Raw genomic sequence first — 21,038 nt, forward strand, 5'->3', positions numbered from 1 at the left:
TTATATTTTATTTTATTTTATTTATTTTATAACCCTAAGGTGGTATGTCCAAAACGCTGGCATTTAAAACAGCGCATTGGAGACGGGAAATAAGGCCGCACACTAAGGCGAAGGAAGCCAGCTTTAATATGTTCTGGAAGGTTCGTGCTACTGAAGGTCAGAATAAAAGAGTCGGATTTCACAAGATTGCCATCAACCCTCATCATGATATGTTGAACATCAACGATACCTTCCGGAGCCCACTCACGTTGCAGTTCGTCTTTGGCAATGTCGACTAGATCCCGACATGTCACAACACCTTTGCTATAATTCAAGGTGCTGTGCAGTTCAGTGTCTATGGCATACTCCCCAAGGCATTTAGCAGCTTGCAGGTTAGTGGCTTGCTGGGAAGTGGAAGTTTCCACGAGCAAGGTCCCATTACGCAAACGCTTCACTGATTTTAAGGAGCCACAGATGCCCTCCAGACCCTTTTGTATATAGAAGGGCGAAACCTTCTCAAAACTACCCTCCTTCCGTTTTACAACGAGAAACACATTCTGATTACCAGAATGCATTCTGTTACTAAAGACTTGACTTGTCAAAGATGTGCTGCAGTCAGGGGGACTGACTGCACGAGCCCTCTCCAGAGACTGGGTGTTAGAACCTTCCAGCGGCCCACCCTTTCCGCTGGGAGGAGGAAAAGAGGATTTCGAAGGATCCATCTCGGTCCCACGAGCAGCTAGGGAACTAGAATTCCACCTAGACAGAGCCCCGCGTGCCTAGGTAAGCCTTATACAACTGGGGTGCGGCAGGTGCCCCAGAGGTTGCCCGCTTGCGACTGTTCCATCCCAACAGCCATGCATAAGAATAGGCGCGCAGCACACCGTAAGATTGAGGGGTTTTTATAGAGGTTTACCTTCCTCGCAATCCAGGCGGTCAAGACAAGATTACCATTCCCCGCAGCACACAACATTCCACCGCCGCACCATACGGTGGTCGCTGAAGCATGTCCGGGGGCTACGGTGACAGGAGACTGGCGGCGCTGACCAGTCCCCAGCTCAGGAACCTCGGGGTCGCCAAGCCCGTACTCAGCAAATGAATGCTGAGCCCCTGGGGGCGGAAAAACTATGCTGCTATATATCATGTATATGTTCGTAATATGCAGTGGTGATGATGTGGTAGGGGTATGGCAACTCTGTGATAAGGTAATACTGTAGGTCAGGGATGGCCGAGATTTCGGCTTGTGTGCCTTGCCTGGGCATGAATACCAAAGCGCTCAGGCTCGCTTCACGCTTCCCCCACCTTACCGCCACGCTGTCTGTGAGCGAGGAGGGGGAAGAGGGGAAAACTGCAGCATTTAAATGACAGTGCTGTTGCACTCCATACTACTGGATGCTACGTTTCACATTTCTCGACAACACAGGTCACAAACAAAACAGATTTTCTATATAATTAAATTATTTTTGGCGTGATGAAGACATAATATAAAAATCATGTGGTAAAAACTGTCGGCATATAGATGCATGCAGGTAATTTCACAGAGTTTCAAACTCAAATTGTAATCATAATCGAAAAAACGTCTTTCACACAAACATGTCGATAGAAATATTGTGGCAGTTTTGGAACCTAAGTATGGAAACTTCGGAACTCTACCTGAGGACAGCAGTCTAGTTGTTCAGGGCAGGTTTAACTTAAAAAGATTTGTCAATAAAACTGTAGTTGCCTTACCTTAGCTTATCTGCACATACTCTGGGGCTCTGTTGACTCAAACGGCAAATGGTCTCGAAAACAGCTCCTTTACATATGTAATACACATTGTCCTCTAAACTTTATAAAAGATTAATTGCAATTCTCTAAAGACCGCAATGAATTCTTCTAGCCTCGTGTTTTCTTTAACGATAGTGGGCTTAGAGGACTAGACTGTCTTTGCCAGAAAGTGCTTCTTCTGCACCGCGATTTTCTTCTTAAGTGCATCCCCATCAAATTAGAAAGGATTTTACCTTGTAGTGTCTTAATGTGGGTAGTGTGCAGTCAAGTTCACTTTTATGTGAAGTTCTAAATTTTGTTCGTGCACTTCTTTTTCCTTAACAAATTCAACAATAGTGAGTTTTAAAGCGAATAATGGTTTCAGGTTTGCCCCTTGACTTATCCAATGTTCTTTGCAGTAATATATGATGTCTTCACACTCTTCTTTCAGTTACTTTGTAAAATATTTCAGCTGACAACATCACTATTGGTACCATCAATTTCTTCACGTGCTCTAGGCCTGCAAATTTAGTACGAAGTGCTTTTTTTATGAACTGAATAATGAATCCTGTCTGTCGAGCGTTGTAATTTTTTGCTCTTTCATTGTAAATAAAATCTATAAATTCTTTCTGCATGGTATTTTAATGTCATTTCATAGCCGATATACAGTTGTCGGTTACGCGAATTGAGAATTTCTTCCCTTTCTTCTGTCATTCCCATTCATTTCAAAGGCATGCAGTGATAGATCGCTAGATTGCCTCTCTTTGTGCGAACAGCCGTTGGACCCCTGAACGTCCTACGTACCACGAACAAATAGCGAAGGTTAAAAAGCGTTGAAAGCACGATTCTGTCGAACTCAAAGAGTCATGCCGCACTGCAATGCTGAATGAAATGTAGTGCTGTTCCGGGTAATTCCGGCAAGGACCGAACAAAGCCGATTGACAGGCCGGACCTCGTCCCGCACACGTTGCAAGCGTTAAGTTTGGCACGTCGTGGCCAGCCATGCTGTAGACGGACCAACGCTGAAAATCAAAATATTTAATTGTAAGAGATCTTCGAATGAGTGCGAGCACATCACTGTGATCGTTTTTTTTTTTTAGTTCATATGGGGCAATTCATCTCATCGTCAACAGGACTAGGCGTTTTGTGTACTTGGTGGTGTACTACTGTGTTTGAACACAGCTGCAGGAGAATCTCCGCCTCTGTAAGATATCTCCAGCATTTAGAAAATTTTGTTTTTCACGAACACATTGTTTAACAGTAGTAAGTTCCATAGAGTTCATAAGTAGTATTGGTGGTGTTGGTGAGATTAAAGCATTTCTTTAATGAAGAAAACCGCAGGACAGTTACTTAATCCACAGTCTTTTATTTGGTACTCGACCGGTTTCAGATAAGTTATAGTTCCGTCATATGCTGTAAACTGCAATAGCAGAAATATACTCTTACACATGGAAGAGAGGGAATTTTTACTTTTCTGACACGGAACTTTGGTTTCATCACAACTTTGGGGTGATGGTGACCTCAGATGATTAAGAGATTTTATTTGTGAGAAACGTCCTGTTCCCCCTCTTTTAATGTGTTTTAGTTTATCAATTTTTCCCTCATATTTCCTTATGTGATATTTCAGACTTGTGTATACCCTCCCTTTCGCATGTAACAGTGTATTTTTACTATTGCGGTTTACACCAGGTGATAGAACTCTGAATGATCCGAAACCGGTCATGTCCCCGATAAAAGATTGTGGATTAAGCACGAGTCCTGTGGTTTTCTTCATTCCTCAGAATGGACTTGTACAGTTTCGGCTGCTCCAAAGAAGAGTTCTTCACGTTTTCTTTCGTTTTCTTTCCTTTAAGGACTGGACGTCTGACATTTCCCGTGTCCTTATGTGCTTTCTACGATTATCCAAGATACGTTGGTTCGCATGATCTTGTCATTGTGGTAGTCGATTTCCTTGAATCGTATATACTCCTATACAACAAAACATTGGATAACTCATCCTTCTTAGCTCTTCTACCAAAACATTCTACTCCCATGTCCAAGAAATTGTAAACCGTTCACAGTCTGGGCAGTGGACTTCCTAGCAAGGAGTTTAACAGACGGGAGAGGGTGCTAGGCGAGTTGCCAACGCCTTAGGTGTGACTTTCGGCTAGAGAAAAAAACTCTGACAGTGGCAGTCCCATAACCAGACTAATCTAGCAAGCTTCAGTGGTGTCCTCATATAGAGGAAACAAGAGCACGCATAAGCCTCAGTGCCATGGCTTAAGCACGAAAGCCCTGGACTGATTACATTGCTTCTGTGCTACCAATTCTATTTGCGTATGTACCTCAACGAATATTTTAATGCGTGACTGGTGTGTCGATACAAATTACTAGGTCAACCGTTGCATTTGTGTCAGCTCCCATGTTATTGATGAATCTGCCTCGTGTTGGTGCTGTGGTGGTCTGTATATGCTTTGTATTGAACCGGTATTGCAATGATTTCTACAAGGATTAGTTTACTAATACACTGACTTTGTTCAGTAATACTATTCAACATAGTTAAATTAAAGGAAATATTTTTAGAATCGTGAAGAGTGTTGTGGTGGTGCAGTGTGCAGTTGTACTGTTTATGAAACTGCCATTAGATGAGCAAAAATATGCTTAGCATTATGGTAGAACTGCTGTAATACTTTACACGTCTTTTCCGTACCATTGCTACATTATGTACATTGTCAACTATTGTTTATGACAGACTTAACATAGTATGATAAATGTATGACCTCTAAGTATCGCATCTCTAATAATATTCAAATGGTTGAAAAAATTTATTTGATTTTCTATTGTCCAGCATGGTTCACAGCATACCTCCTGTTACTAGAAAAGTGTCCTCTGGAGGTCAACATTAGTATGTGGTGGTCGTGTGTAGTTCGGAATCAAAACAGTACAGAGAATTTCATAGACACAGAAAAAAGTCACTTTAGCTTGGTATCTCTTAGATATATAAAGCAGAGTGTATGTTCAGGCACAGCCTGGTTTCTCCTCCTAAATCCTTTATCAATTTCACTCAAATCTGGCACAGAAACTGCAGGCTTCATACGTATCAGCACTGTGGGGTTTATAATTTCCTAGTTCCGATAGGAGAAAAGATACCAGCAAGGACATGCGTTGTCTACCCCTGCCATATACGGTGCAGACTACATCTCAGGGCAAGAATCCAGGCCCAAAATGTAGGCTCCCCTGCATCACAGGCGTGCTGTATTGGAATAGTATCAGCCTAGCTTATCAAATTGCTTTGCATGGTAGCCTGTATGCAAGGATCAAATAAATTATTCTCAAGCTTCTGCTGTGTCGCCTGCCCTGCATGATAGCCATGTCGTGGAGTACTGTCAGCCTGCCTTATGCAACCGTGCTTTAGTGGCTGTACATGCCAAAGGGCATCGCTAGAGCCGGATTGAGGTGGATAGAGGAGGGACTGGATGAAGTGAAGAAGAGGAGGAAATTTGGCATAGAGAAGGCAGGAGGCATGTCGAAGGTATAGAGGGGTAGTGGGCAGGTGTAGAAGGAAGAGGGGGAGGCACAATTGGAAAGACAGATGAGTAGGAGTACATGGTCGGAGGAAGGGGAGATGGAAGATATGGCCAGGGAGAGGGAATGGATAGAGGCTGAGATGGACAGACCGAGGCAGGAGGACGGCGACACAGAGAAGGGGAGGAGGAAGTGTGTTCAATGTATTTATCGAAGGCATATGTGGGTGAAGCCGCGGGGAGAAGGCTAATCGCGTGACATTTCAGATGAGTAGGTTGTTTGTTAGGTAACGTAATTGGAAAAAAATCTTTTACTCGAAAGCTAAGTTTGGAGTATGAATTGTAAAACTTTCGCAACGTGCCAGAGACAAATGCAAACAATGCCTTTATTTTTATTATAACAGTAAGGATACAAGCGAAGCTAGAGAAAATGACGGTTCTGGAAAAAAAACATACAGAAAATGGATATTTATTGGTATTATCAACATACTGTTCGCAGAGCATTTGGACGTCTTTTCTGTGAAGAAAGAAATTCAGGTTCGTTCGTAAACAACATAATTACCAGGTCCATAGGCCTAACTTATCCCAGCAGCACTGCCGTAACACCAAATGCCGAAACGTATGGACGCCAGGCATCTGTTCGATGTACAAGGTCAAGAGTGTCTGGACCACAGTACCTAAATCGTAAGGAGTAACATTTCCAGTAGATTCACAGATTACTGTGAAAAAAAATCCCCAATATTGCTGAATATTTGCTTCACTATATAAATACAGAACATTACTAAGTACTTTAGCACTGGTATACTCAAGTTGGAAAAAACAGCGGGAAACTGCGTCCGTATATTTGTAGTTACGTCGTTACTATGAAGTAGTTGGTGACCTTGATACACATTGTGCATAGAAAATCAAATAACAATCAGGGGCGTAAAATACTGGGAACAACGCAATTGGATTATTTGATTTCAACCAGTGCTACGCGAGGGTACAATTGCAGCGTGCGTTTATAAAAGTTAAGTTTGTCAATAGTGATAACTAAAAATCGCTACCCTTCTTTAAAGCTATTAGTTTTTTTCCTACAATTCAAGGTTCTATAAGTGTCGTAGTGGTTGTTATGGACCATTTTAAATTGTGACAGAACTGTAATTTGTTTTTTTTTTTTTTTCATTTTTCTTTCCTTTTCCAACGTGTTATGGGACTCTAGGCTTCAGTGTATTAAGCAGACCTACGTAATGCACTGAGCTGCAAAGCAATTGACTTTAGCCGCATTTACAGATCTTCTCATGTCACACTGGAAACCGAAAGAAGATTTGAAAATTGTTATTAACTAACCCGCAAAAATGTAATTTCAGGGAGATACCTAATAATGGTGCTAGTAACGGAAACAATAATTGGTAATTAAAGATAACAATTTTTAGATTCTGGAAGCACGATAATAAGTTCTTCATCCACAGTTGCAATTAATTAACGAAACAAATTGCTTCAAATACAGAAATATTGGATATTAGTCTTTGGTATGAGCTTCAATATATAATGCACAATCATTAATGAATATAACGCTTTTTTATCTGGACTTTAAAGAGGAACCGTGTTCGTCAGATAATTATGGAACGAACCTCTTTACAGGATTCCGCACCTAAGTCGTCGATAATATCACTTTGTTGTCCGCCTGTTTGTTCGACTGTTAAGACCGCTTTTCTCGGGAACGGAGAGATGTATCAAGTTGAAATTTTAATTTCAGACATTAAGAGTTACGGTTCCTGAGCGGTGTAGGTAATTTAAGCTTCAATGTCACATATTTTGTTATTCACAAAGTGACACAGCAAAATCTGAGGATGAAATGTTTCTGTATGTGTCGACCCTGGTGGTCAAACGGATACCCGGGGACGCAAGGCAATGTCCTCACTCAGCTCAGAGACCACGCGATTCATTATTTGTTTAGAAAGGTGATGTCAGGTGATGGATTTCTGGAACTATTTAAACGATCGTCATTGTGCTGTTGTGAACAATCCTAAGTACAGCCGATACTTTTCGAACGTCTTGCGGAGCATCATCCACGATCCGGCCCGCAGCTGGATCATTCATGGGAAATGAATTTGACACATCCACACGCAGAAATTTTACAGATAGCGATACCTACACGACAATACGAAAAGACATGCCATGGAGATGGACGGAGGTGTCCGTGGATAACGAGGCCGTATGTTCAGGTTCCAGAAGTGCTCCCTTGCGTTTCGTTTCTTTCTTTTTCATTTTGTCACGCAGTACGTAACCCTTTTTTATGTAGACAGAGGCACGTCATGGGAAAGACATTTTATGTTTTGTCAAAAAATAAATGAGTATTCTTCTGTGGCCAGTTAACCCTTCCATTTCCTCCTCTCTGGTGACGGAGACATTGTGGCCAGGGCATCGTTTATTGACCCCCGCCCACTTCGCCTCCGGGAGCATTCCATTTCTAAAAAAAATTTCCAGGTTTTTGATCGTTAGTGAGATTTCGTGTAACATCTGCTTATAGCGTCGTACCTTACTCACTACCGGAACTGAGGGCTTTATCTATTTAACACAACATCAGTACACGGTAAAATCCAAAATATATGTAATGAGAAGTCACAAATTTACGTCTGATATTATTGTATGTATTTGCAAATTGTACGAGTTTCCTGTAAACGTGTAAAGTAAATATAATACTAACCAATAGTGTAACGTCAATAATACTCCAAGCTCGTCGTCGAAACAGTCTCTGGAAAGTCAGTGCTTCATTTGGCGACCAAGGTTATGAGAGAGTTCTGAAATCGTTCTGTAGTAAGATTCGTGCCATTATTTGACGTAATAAATTTATGGCACCCCCTCAAAAAGCAGCATCGCATTAATTACTGCACGTCATTGTTTAGAGTGCAGAGTTAATATAGAGAAATACGGAGACGTATCTTACAAGGGGTTCTCAAACCTTGCTGTTCACCGTTTCGGACGAAATTTACTGTACTAACCGGCGATCTCTAGATAGTAATTGTTGTGGTAGGGTTTAGGACACTAAGCTTCCGTTTCTGAAAGGAAAAAAAATCAAGATCAAAAGGTATGGCGCTGGAGCCGTTCGGACTTGATGGAATCGCTAGCATGCACTAAAATTAGGAATTTCTATTAATACGTGTGAGACCTACAGTGTAATTGCTTCTGAGAAATCGAAGAACTGATTCTTTCGATACGTTTCACAGAAAGGAGGGAAGCTCCATCTCTCTTGACCGGTTGTTAAATGGCGTAATACAGCAGTTGAATTTGAAACCTTTGCAGAATTTTGTACATTGTGGCAGCAATTACAGCTGTTGCGAAATTTATATGTTGTTATTTCAAACAAGATAAATTTCAGTGAGAGTAAGAGGGAAGATGTGGTCATGTGCAAACCTACAAACCGTGATGACTCGTTTTTAATCTTTAGAGTAGTTAATATTTTTAAAGTTTGTTTTCTGCTCACGAAATGCATCATAAACTTTAAGGGAAAGTGAAGACGAAAAAACCATCTGAAAAACTGCCGAGAGCTGCGGCGCACGCAGTGCGATCAAGTGGTCTCCTTTGTTGGCTTACCTATTGGGGGGGGGGGGGGTCGCGAGTTCAAATGTGACCACTAGCAATTATTTGTTTTTTAGCATCTATCGTTCCCGGAAAGTTCTGAAATATGTTATGTATGTAATGTCTGAATATTCTGGAATGTCCGATGTTTGTCTAAATATCATCTTTTCGGAATATTCAGTGTGTCTATAAACATAAAGATCAGTTAAACGAAAAATGCTTGCGATTGCCTAAGGAACCATGACTGTACGCAGGCTTGCATCTCTTCGTCCGAATCAAATCGACGGCCACGAATATCTTTTTCAGGACTCCCAATAAAAGGAATGAGGAGAGTTCGGGGCTGTATGGAAGATGTATAAGGCCTTTCCAGCGAGACGTCTGCAGCGAACTCGAAACAACATTGGGAAAATGTCGGCGAGCCTCGAAGAAAGATATTCGTGGCCGTCGATTTGATTCGAATAAAGAGGTGCATGCCTGGATCACGGTTCCACAGGCAACAGTAAACATTTTTCCGTGAAGACATTCACCGTCTTCTCTCGCAGTGGGTTGAATGTGTTAACAGTTACGGTGATTACGTGTGAAAAAATGAACAGTTTATTTCCTTTTTTCCGTGTATCTCGCTTTAATTTGGCTGCCCCTTATAGCTGCACCCTCCGGACAAAACGCCCTCTCGGTACTGCACGCGCTAACAGATATTGTTTCAAGCAAATGTTTAGCTTATTGGTAAACGATGCGTCATGTATGCCTTGTGTTAATCCTATTCTCATAATTGTCTGTTACACGCTATTCTTCCTTCAGGTAACATCTAAACGTCGACTGTGGAGCAATGGAGGGTTTAAAGATAAATGACCTTGGTTGGGTGTAACTGACACATCTCCATTTTTGAAAATCATTTTAATAGGTCTCAGTAGTTCGAAATACAGTAGCTTCGAAGTTAAGAAAGAGGTACACGAACGGAAATGTTATTTTCCATTTACAACCATTTCTGTTTGATGTGAGTCAGCAAAAAGCTTTGAATATTAACCTCAAAAGTTCTGAGAGATTTCGCGTAAAATTATAGTGTATTTTTCCTCTGTCTTTCATTGGTACTACATTATTTATTAAATAATACACCTATCATCGCCGGCCGAAGTGGCCGTGCGGTTCAACGCGCTGCAGTCTGGAACCGCAAGACCGCTACGGTCGCAGGTTCGAATCCTGCCTCGGGCATGGATGTTTGTGATGTCCTTAGGTTAGTTAGGTTTAACTAGTTCTAAGTTCTAGGGGACTAATGACCTCAGCAGTTGAGTCCCATAGTGCTCAGAGCCATTTTGAACACCTATCATCGAACGCATGTAATATCCGAATTTCTTAAAACGAATGCAGATTGATTTTAGTAATCAAGTAATGAAGTGCAGCTATTCACAGAGATCCAAAGAGGCTGTAATTATTGTATGGCGAAACTTGGTAGATATTCTAATCTCGTCGACGTCTCCGGTGCTCACACTGAACAAATTGTGTAATCGGGGCTTAATAATAACATCAATGTTATGCCTTTCTCACTTGTTTGATCTTTCCTACCCATCCCCCATTCATAATCCATTACATTTGTAAACATATCTATATATCTTCCTAGCATTTATAGTGCCATATTTGCGTCTGGTGGCCAAAATTAGAACTATTTTTTCCTAGCGTAAATGGGTTCCGCAGTAACACATTAGAATATCTACCAAGTTTCGCTGCCATGCGATAGTTACAACCCACACTGAACCTCTGTGAGTAGCTGCATATCAATTGTAACCACAAGGTTGCTATGGTGTAAGTCCAATACCCAGAAGAGAATGCCTAATCATCTGTCACCTCTTCTTATGATACCCGGTTCTCTGATTTACTTATAATATTCTATTGTTCTTAAAAACATAGTAATCTGTCTGTTTCACAGGTAGCGTAATAGGTTCCTGCCGTTAAGTAGCGCGTAACGACTGGCTACGAGCAGTCAGACCTGAATGGTACATTTCGTGTACGCTCGATCCCACATTATGGATTCTGTTCTTACTGGACTGTTAGACCAGCTTCAGCTGTTAGATTTCAATTCTGACAGCCCTTGGTCACACCAGTCACGATCAGGTGTTTTGTGTATTAGAACTATGTTTCATTCTGACGATCTATTGATTCTGTAAATATTAGCAGCATCAGTTTACTATACTATATTCACACATTTTGACAATCTCCTGACAGATTAGGGGAGTGAATATTATACTCAAATGTTTTATGTTTTTTTAATGATATGCTTTCTGCTCCCACAACCACGAGAATCACCTCATTTTTGGGTATATGGAACGAAAACTGAATCTAATCTTATGTAATCTACTGATGATGGCATAATGGAATACTGTACAAGACTTCAAAGATCATTAGACACAAAGATTTCTAACAATTAAAAGTTCTGCTCAGAGTAGTGAAACAGCGGGCACTTTCTTCCGAAAAATAGCGGAAACATACAGTACTTTGAATAAAGTGCAGACGTCACTCTGCCATTTGATAGACCTTGTGTGATGTATCTGTCTAGTTTGCGTCTCGAGTATATTTTATTCATTTATGTCAAAGCTGGGGAACGCTGTAATTTTCAGCATTGGTTTGTACCTCTAAGTGCGAGAAGCAATGTTATACTAGTAATAATATTTAAGTAGTCTAATACAGATGCAGTTGTAATAGTGAAATTCCACGCACTCAAGCCTGAATCTGTTTGCGCCGTGTGCAATGGCAGGAGGGTAAATGGGCGATATCAAAGTCGGGTGGTATGAGCCATGTAAGTGACCTTTCCTTTGTTTTGCTTTTAAGGCACGACATCAAGGTTGAGGAAAAAGCATGGCGGTGAGGGTCGAAGGGAGGGGTCTGAGATTACCGTGAAGTAAGTGATTTCAAATGTTTTAGAAGACGGAATGATAGAGAGTGCTCTTGATGATGTATGTATCCATTAAATCGGGTATCTAGAAACGACGAAGAGGCTTCGTCCCTCCGTAGCCCTCAGTGGTTCATAACCCCACAACAGGCCACAGCACTCCACCCACCCCACCGCCGCCCCACACCGAACCCAGGGTTATTGTGCAGTTCGGCTCCCAATGGACCCCTCCCTCCCCCCACCCGGGAACGTCTCATACCATACGAGTGTAACCCCAAATTTTCGCGTCGTAGAATAATTATGGTGTACATGTACATGTACATGTACATGGAAATGGTGTTTATGCGGAAATCGCAGAGACTGTGTAACTGAGGCGAAATAAGGGAACCAAGCCCGTATTCGCCGAGGTAGATGGAAAACCGCCTTAAAAACCAACCGCAGACTGGCTGGCACACCGGACCTCGACATTAATCCTCGGCGGATTCTTGTCGGGGTCCGGCACCCTTCCCACTCGGGAAGCAGCGCGTTAGGCCGCGCGGCTAGCCAGGCGGGCTCTCTTGTTCATAGTCTTAATGTTCCTAGAAGTACATTGCAAAGCTGATTAAAATCATTGGAGGGATTCAGAAGACATCTGCGACATCTCAGGCGGGTTTTTTCTAGCCAAAATTTGAAGAAAGTTACAAAGAAATGCTTGTAGCAGACATGTGAGATTTAGATTCCAGGTTAATGCCGTTAGATAAGATTGAGTTCAAAAAATTGGATTACGATATGTCGGAAAATTTAACAGTTAAAAGAAACTGGCAGACCACGATTTCTATCAAAACTTTATGAAGGAGCACCCAGAAATGTCTAATAGAAAACCTTTTCCCACAAGTTTAATTTGATGTGTTGGTTCAATCAGCCACAAGTTGACAGGTTTTTAACCATCTGTTGTTGTAATTATTCTGTACCTTTGATATATGTACAGAGTGATTTGTGAAGTTCCAACGTAATATAGGAACGAACACTAGCAACTTCGATTAGTAAATACTATTATTTCCTCGAACAGTCCACGGGTATACTGCCGGTTCATAGTGTCCAACGGGCACAATATTTCGGCGATCAGACATGTCGCCATCGTCAGGTGCGCTGACGAACTGAGCTCCTGAGGGCAACAAATACACCGGGAGAAACTGAACAATCACACTATTATTTCCATTCAGCTTCTGTCGCTGTTGCATATGATACCACGTATTTTTGGCAGGAGTTTTCGCTACTTATGTTTCTTGGGTTAATGGAGCCTGAATAGACATTACTATTCTGTAAATGTAAACATATCTGTTATGGCTGCTGTATGTCTGTAAAGTGGTGGAAATGTATGCTAACGTTTAATACGAAGACTATGGTTTGAGAATGGGCAATGTAATCCGAAACTAGTCACCACAAAAAAGAAATTTTGAACGCAACTGTGATAGAACCTGAAAAAATAGAACAGAGTAATTAATTCGTGTACCACGAAAACAGCTTTCTTCATTTAAGGTTCTATATTTTGTAGAGTGGCCGATACTACCCGGCAGTTTTCTTAACATCTATAAATGTGTTAGAAAATCTTTTCTTGCTGTGTGATGTTTTGGGCAGATATCTTTTTTAGACAAAAATGGTTCAAATGGCTCTGAGCACTATGGGACTCAACTGCTGAGGTTATTAGTCCCCTAGAACTTAGAACTAGTTAAACCTAACTAACCTAAGGACATCACAAACATCCATGCCCGAGGCAGGATTCGAACCTGCGACCGTAGCGGTCTTGCGGTTCCAGACTGCAGCGCCTCTAACCGCACGGCCACTTCGGCCGGCTTTTTTAGACAATTTACACCAAAACATAGGATCAAATAATGGTTTTGTGCGCTTATTTCTTATTTAAAAACAACATCTAAAGCTTTATACCATTTTTCCGAAACTAGGCGCTATTCCCCTAACTGAATTTCGAGAAACCCTGTCACGTTTGCCTCGTTAAGACCAATTTTTATGTAAGTCTGTTTCCGTACACCTTCTGATATTGTTCATAGGTAGTATTTAGAAATACCAGTGCTTCTTCATTACATCAGAAACACTGAAAAATAGTGCGGAAAACAGAATTAAATTCTTCAGGAAACATTAAATTTCCGGTACACTTTGTGGACTTGGGTATTTAAATGTTGAAACGTTTTAAAATTGTTGACACAATTTTTAACAGTATTTCAGATTTTCAATTGCGTTTATTTTATTACGTACTTTAGCCAAAAGTTACACAAATAGTGTCATTACTACTTTCGACTTATTAACGAGTCTTCAACAGAACATGGTCTGTTGAAACGAAGTAAAAGGCCAGTTTTAAAACACTAGGAAAGCAAATTAGCTTCTATACACAATCATACTCACATGAGTACGTTACACAGTAACTCTTCAACCGAAGAGGTCCAGAGAGACAAGCCGCTCACATGGTAAACGAATCTGCGCTCCAGCAGTTGGAACTGAACGCTACAGTTGGCTACGTAATGATAAGTTCTCAAATCTCAAAACACGAAAATATGATAAAGAATATTCACAGTGTAAAATTTACTGTCAGATAATATCTGGAAACTAGTAATGAAATCATTTAACGCCTAGCAAGTTAGATGAAAAAATCAGGATGGATGACACTGTGCGATAGTAACAGCTCTGCTCGCAAATGTACACTGCACATAAAATTATGGTTGTGTACAGAAGTTTGTCATTTAGTTTCCTAGTGTTCTGCTATCAACTTTCGTTTATGTTTACGCAGAACATCTAATGAGGACCAGGTAATAAGCCGGAATCGGTAATAATACTTCTAATATGAGTTGAAGCAAAAGCATATTATCAAAAAAAATTACAAGACCGCAGTGCCTTTTTCTAAGGCAATATGCTTGGCATGCTTACGTTGATAAGTTACATTTTAACCAGTTTTGAACGCTGAAACACTATTTTAAGTCCTGCACGTTTAATTCACATGTAATTACGAAATGGTATAACGACAAAGAAAATGTGGGCCACGAAGAGAGAGAATGGAAGCCCGTGCGAATGCTACAACAGCCGCCACGAAACTGAGAAATCGGCATGCTCGCGTCTTTCGCTCCCTCCATCGCGCAGGTTATCAAGACTGACCAAGGTGCCGGTAATTAATGGCCGGTGTTAACTCGGTGTGGGGATGTGGGTGTTGGTGGGGGCAGCGTGGCCGCACGTACTCGCCTGCTCCCGCGTATAAAAGGCGCGGCCCACCGGCCATCCTCACACGCAGTCTTCCGACCGCACTATCCCTCGCTCTCATCGCTGAAGTCTACACTTCTCTTCTGCAAAATGATGAAGCTGGTGAGTATTTTACTTGCGTTGCTCACACATTTCCATTCAAAACGAATATGCCATATTGATGCCGCTGTACTTTGCGAAAGTCTGTAAATCACGTGACGGAGTCCTCTCGTCATAATGCGTTGAAACATTTATGTGTTCCCTGGTTTGTGCTCGTCAATCAGTGTGGAGAGATTGGCTGCGTACGGTCGCTACACTCTAATTCGCTAACCGCGTATCACACCAGTTTTGTGAATGGATAGAGGTCTCACTAACAAGTAGTGAGAGGTACTAGAGAGAAACCATCCAACGTGAAGTAGCTTTGGGCGCACGCCGTGGACGTATTACAGGTACGTTACTGTTACATATATGCTACGAACTGACGCATCAATCTAATACATGAACACGCGCAACGCGAAAAAAAATTGTACCGAATGCAGAACGATCCGCAGACAATAGATGTTCATGTACGTAGTTATAGCTGAAGCTCAGTATAGATAAATGTAATGTATTACACATAAGTGGGCGCCATTATTATATGGTTAGATGATCGCAGAAGAATCACTGGGAGCAGTCACAGACATAAAACGCCTACGAGAGTGCGTACAGAGCTGTTTAAATTGTAACGACGACGTAAAACTAACCACAGGTAAAGGCAGTGCCTGAGTGTTCCATTGGAAGAACCCTCGGGAAAAGTAATTCACGCACAAACGAGGTAGCTTACAAACCCCTTGCTCGTCTGTCTGATCTGTACCAGGTAGGATTGAGAGAGGAAACGGAGATGACTGAAAGAAGAGGACGCCTTTTGTTAGAGCTTTATTTAGAAAACGCGAAAGCATCAGGTGCTGCACTGGAGTTCCAGTGGCGGACTTCACAGCAGAGGACTTAGCTGCTGAAACAACTTCCTAACTATTCCCACCATACTAGCCTCCAGCAACACATGAGTGGCTTGCGGAGTATACACGCAGATGTAGGTGTAACTTTCTAGAGGACGTGAGGACAGGCCTCATGATTTACTTACAGATTCGCCGCTTCACTGAGTCAGTGGAGGCCATATCCATGGTGTTTCCCTAGGCAATGCTCCCATTGGTTTCCTACCATATCTTTCTGTATTCCGATATTGTGCTCTGCCTCTAATGATGAGTGAAGTTGTGCAGTGCTGCGACACTTGACATACATTAGGAAGGACGGCGACTGAAATCACTCTCGGCCACCAAGGCGTGTTTTGGAATGAGTTCTCCGAATAGTATATATCCGATTTCCTTTCCCAACCAAGCTAGCGGGTTCTAGGCGCTTCAGTCCGGAAACGCGCTGCTGCTACGGTCGCAGGTTCGAAGCCTGCCTCAGGCATGGATGTCCTTAGGTTAGTTAGGTTTAAGTAGTTCTAAGTTCTAGGGGACTGATGACCTCAGATGTTGTCCCATAGTGCGCAGAGCCATCTGAACCATTTGAACCAAGCTAGCGTTTCGCATCGAATAAGGAAGTCGTCAACGAGATGTTGATGACTAATCTTTATCCATCCTTTCCATTTCCAATAGCCGCTGCGTCAGCTGGACATTAAAATAAGCTATCTTCCTTCTCACTCTAATCTCCACTCATGAACATCGACGGGAGCAATCTGTGTGTATTTCACGATACACCTGTCATGTCAGTTTGTTGCTGTTGTGTTGATGATGACTGGTTTTCCCTGCCTGGTGCAATTCTGTTCGTCCCTAAATATATCTCTAGGTTTACACGACTTCTCTACAATTCACACTTACGTGGCGGGCTGGGGATCCATCCAACCACCTTCAGACTACTTCTGTATCGTTTTACTCTCGAACCACGTGAGGGGGAAACGAACACTTAAATATTTCCTTGGGAGCTCTGATTTCTGTTATTTTATTACGAAGATCATTAATCCTTATGCAGGTGGAAATCAATAAAATATTTTCTCAATGTAAGGAAAAAATATGGAGATTGAAATCTAAAGAAAAGATTACGCCGCGTCGAAATGCGCCTTTGATTTAATAACAGCCACCCCAATTTGAGCATCGTATCCGTGACATTATGTAAAATGAACAAATCACACAACAGTTGCTTAATCCACAACTTTTATTGTGTACACGGCCGGTTTGCGAACAACGTTCCAGCACCTGGTATAAGAAATAATATCTCTTAACCATCTAAGGACATTCTCACCCCAGTGTTGTTCTGGAACCAAAGGTTGTGTTCCAGATAGCGTAGCACGGGTGATCGGTTTTTGTGGAATTTATGTCGCTTCTATCCATTTGACACGGAACGTTAGGTTGTAGAACGACATTGGTGTTAGGGTGCCATCAGAAAGTTATGTGATTTTACTTTTTACAACAGGTGATGGAACTTTAAATGATCTGAACCCGGTCGCCTACACAATAAAAGATTGCGCATTAAGCAACGGTTTTGCGGTTTTTCTCATTGTACAAAATGGTCTTATGTAATTGCGCGTGTCCCATAGGAACTCTTTGTGCTCATTTGTGACACGCTCTTACCTATTTCGCGGTAATACGACCTGCCCTTCTTTGAACTGTTTACATGTCCTCTGCCAATCATATCACGTAAGGATCCCATATCGAGCAGCAATACTCAAGAAGATGACACGAACAAGTTTAATGTAGGCAGTCTGTTTAGTAGATCTGTTGCAATTTCCACGTATTCTTACAATAAAATACAGTTTTTGGTTTGCCTTTTTCACAACATTATTTAAGTGATTGTTTTAATTTAAGGTTTTTGTAATTGTAATCCCTAGGTATTTAGGTTAATTGACAGCATTTGGATTTTTGTGCATAACTGCTGAACTCAAAATCCTCAACGTTCTTCGCATATCCTAGTCCTGGACTTCCCTAACCTTTTTTTTCCCATTACTGGTCTTTCCACAACCAAGTTTGCTGTGCCTGGGTGTCGTGGCGGAAATCAAACTAACTACCCGTCATATCGTAAGAGGCTTCAAAAAACATCTTTTCTATGTTTCTATAGAACTTCTATATATGTCATTTTGTCTATTCACTTAATTTTTAATTTTTATCAGTAGCACCATATTTCATATCCTTCCAGCGTTCTCTTCTCCGGATTTCTGGTGATCCACATTTCATTTGCACACGATGCAATACTCCAGGGGGTTTACTTTCAGGAGCTTCATATCAGCAACACTCCTTCCACAAACACCCACCCGTCCTCCACCCCAAAAAAAGCTGCTATCCTATAACGAATCGAACTCGCATGTATGAAACAGCCCCAAATGCCTGACTATAAGTTATCGGGTGAAATATTTTATATTAAACGTGTGAATCCTTCATGGCTGAAGGTGGAAAATCGTAGTTACTTCGGTTTTGTTCGTTTCGAAGTACTGAACCTGCAGGCTAATGAACAGACTTGGTTAACCAAGGAACTTAAAATTCCTTTATACATTCATGTAAGATCTGTTGCGGAAATAAATTAAGACGTCATGCCTGATGCTAAAGCTGTACTGCATGAACACCGAAAATATAGCAGGCGATAAACTTTTTTCCTTCCGTTATTTTGTGAAGGGCATCAACAAGAACAAGTTTCGAAAAGCTTTCAAATTGTGTAAACTTTGTTGGAAACCGCTAAGCGCTCTCATCCTCAAATACTGGATGAATGTAGTCTTTTTTGGGGGGGGGAGGGGGGGCCGTGGGCTGCGCTTTTCTTCTGTGCTTAATTTTCTTGCTTGCATTGTCTGTTTAGTGCATTTGCATGGTCCAAAATGAACAACCCACCCCTTGCTCAAGCACGTCAGCTGCAAGTGTTAGATGCAAACGCAGCTAACACAGATGTTTCAATTTTATACTCGGCAAATTGCCACACTGCTAAACGTGGTATAGCAGCTACTCACAGCTCAAGCCACCAATATAGTGCAGCAGGCAGCTACTGTAGCTCCGAGTGCCATACCACCTTTTCGCCAGTTTAACGAACAACAAGATGAATGGCTCTAGTGGTTGCAACAGTTTGAAGCCCAACGTAATTGCTCACAACCTACCAAGCACTGTGAAGCTACGTTACTCTTTGTCAACGGTAGGAAGTGCTGTGCTTCGCCTCATTGAGAAATTGTGGCAGCTAGGTACCAATTCTTTCACTGCAAGAGAAGGTCAGATCAAACTTATTGCGAGTGGGTAACAGACTAGCTGGGTATAACGAGGAAATGCAAATTCAGAAGTGATTATGGTGCTTTTTATTCATGTGCTATGCTGTGTGATGTGATCATCTACAATGTAACTGATGCCAGACTTAGAGAACAGTTTCCGAAAGAGTCCGACCCATCATTTCAGCATGTAGTGTAAATACTGCATCAGAATGATTCCGGTGCCATGTCGGCAGATAAATTTGAGCAACCGCAAATTCACTGGCTTGAGTGATCCGTTGCTTGCGACCAGCCCATTAGGCAGCGACAGCTGTGCAATGATTCGGATTATTTTCAGAGGTTCTGTAGTCCCAATATAGTGACGTATTTCCAACTATGGATGCCAAGTGATACATAATGTCTGTCACATAAATTTGAAATTTGGATGAAAGAAACAATAACTAAATATAAAATATAAACAAAAAGTTATTTTTTAGATTTTCCTGCTCACGCTTGAATACTGTTCCTGGTGGCAGATTATGATTACTTTTATTTAGCTATATCAGTGTAATCATACACGAAGCTGTAATGCGATCCCGCTGTACCTTTGAGTCATACATTGTTATGAAATGCTAATGACATGAAACATATGTCATAATTAATGTTAATAAATCTCTTTCATAAAATAGGTCGACTCCAAACCAAAGTTATCTGTGATTTCAGCTTGTCAGAATTGAGTAACGTCGCTGAAAATACTTTGCCGTGACGCCTCTCAGGAAAATTATCAAACTTTTTTAAAGTAACCTCGAAAATGGTAGACGGATTTTTCAGATATACAGCATGATTAAATGTCGACGAAGCCGACTAAAAGTCTCCCACAAAAGTCTCGTCTTTAACATTTGCCACTTTTCTCACAATATTTTTAAAATTGTGACTGGGATTCCATAAATAAAGCACACAGCTTTGAATAACATTTTGATTTCTTATTGTATTTTCAACATACACTTACTGGTACATTAACTCACCTATGAGCAGTAATCAGAATCATAATCAAATCTGCAATCGAATGCCATGCGAATGTGAATGAGAACGCCATAGTCTAATTGTTTCTTCCCTTATACAATAACTGTAAAAAAAATTTCGTCACTTTATGATATAGTTTGTACTAGTCTCGACGATTTTGTTTCTCCTTGCTCTTATATAATGTTAGCCACTCTGGTCGAACATTAACTGTTGTTACTTATACGTAACTAAGAAAATATTAAAGCTACGTAAAAACTCTTAAACTTAAGAAAATAGGCGCCACGAAAGCACGCCTAAGAGTTCAGCACATTCACAGTGTCCCCATTAAAGAATGCATCAGTACGTCCACAGGCGTTATTCCAGTCCTGTCCTCTGTGTTTCCTACGAGTCAGTAGGGTGTTTTATTCTGTTCCTGCATACTTCAAGATTGGTGCTACAATCCTCTTACTGTCGGAAACAGTTTGAAAGATTGGATTGGATCGCTTGCTGGCTGAAATTTTTGATCATATTTTGCTTCTCTTTAACTTCTCTATAACAAATAATTTTGCCCTGTCATCACAGAAACACCTGTTTGTTAGAAGAGTTTTTTTGCGGTTTGTGACTGCCAGTGATCGCATGTTTCTCATACTGGACGCCGCTGACCGCGTTGGCGTCGGATTTTGCCGGATGCCGATTTATTGTAACTGAGTCCCCTGCCTCAGTCTTAATAAGTTGCTATAGTTTTATCCTGCAGAACCCGTGGCAATGTTGCACTGTGTGTTTCAGGCGTTAGTGCTGTGTGCCGTGACTGGCGCCGCCCTGGCCGCTCCTGCCGAAGACACCAGCGTCCAGAGGTCCAAGAAGGCTGTCGACCCCCTGATCACAGGTACGGAACTCCTAAAACCATCTCACGTTAGACGTAATAAATTGTACAATATGTTCATTCGAG

General features: G+C 41.5%; 1 protein-coding gene across 1 annotated transcript in view; it reads left to right on the forward strand.

Moving 5' to 3' along the window:
* Positions 1 to 14,942: 14,942 nt before the first annotated feature.
* The window catches only part of LOC126203116 (calcium-binding protein P-like), a 43,354-nt gene continuing 37,258 nt past the window's right edge, over positions 14,943 to 21,038 (forward strand). Inside the window, exons 1-2 of the mRNA XM_049937359.1 lie at positions 14,943 to 15,015; positions 20,876 to 20,975. Coding sequence (XP_049793316.1) covers positions 15,004 to 15,015; positions 20,876 to 20,975 — 112 coding nt within the window. The 5' untranslated portion in view covers positions 14,943 to 15,003. The remainder of the gene's footprint in view (positions 15,016 to 20,875; positions 20,976 to 21,038) is intronic.

This window comes from Schistocerca nitens, chromosome 9 (genome assembly GCF_023898315.1).
Source record: "Schistocerca nitens isolate TAMUIC-IGC-003100 chromosome 9, iqSchNite1.1, whole genome shotgun sequence".
Taxonomy (NCBI): Eukaryota; Metazoa; Arthropoda; class Insecta; order Orthoptera; family Acrididae; genus Schistocerca; species Schistocerca nitens.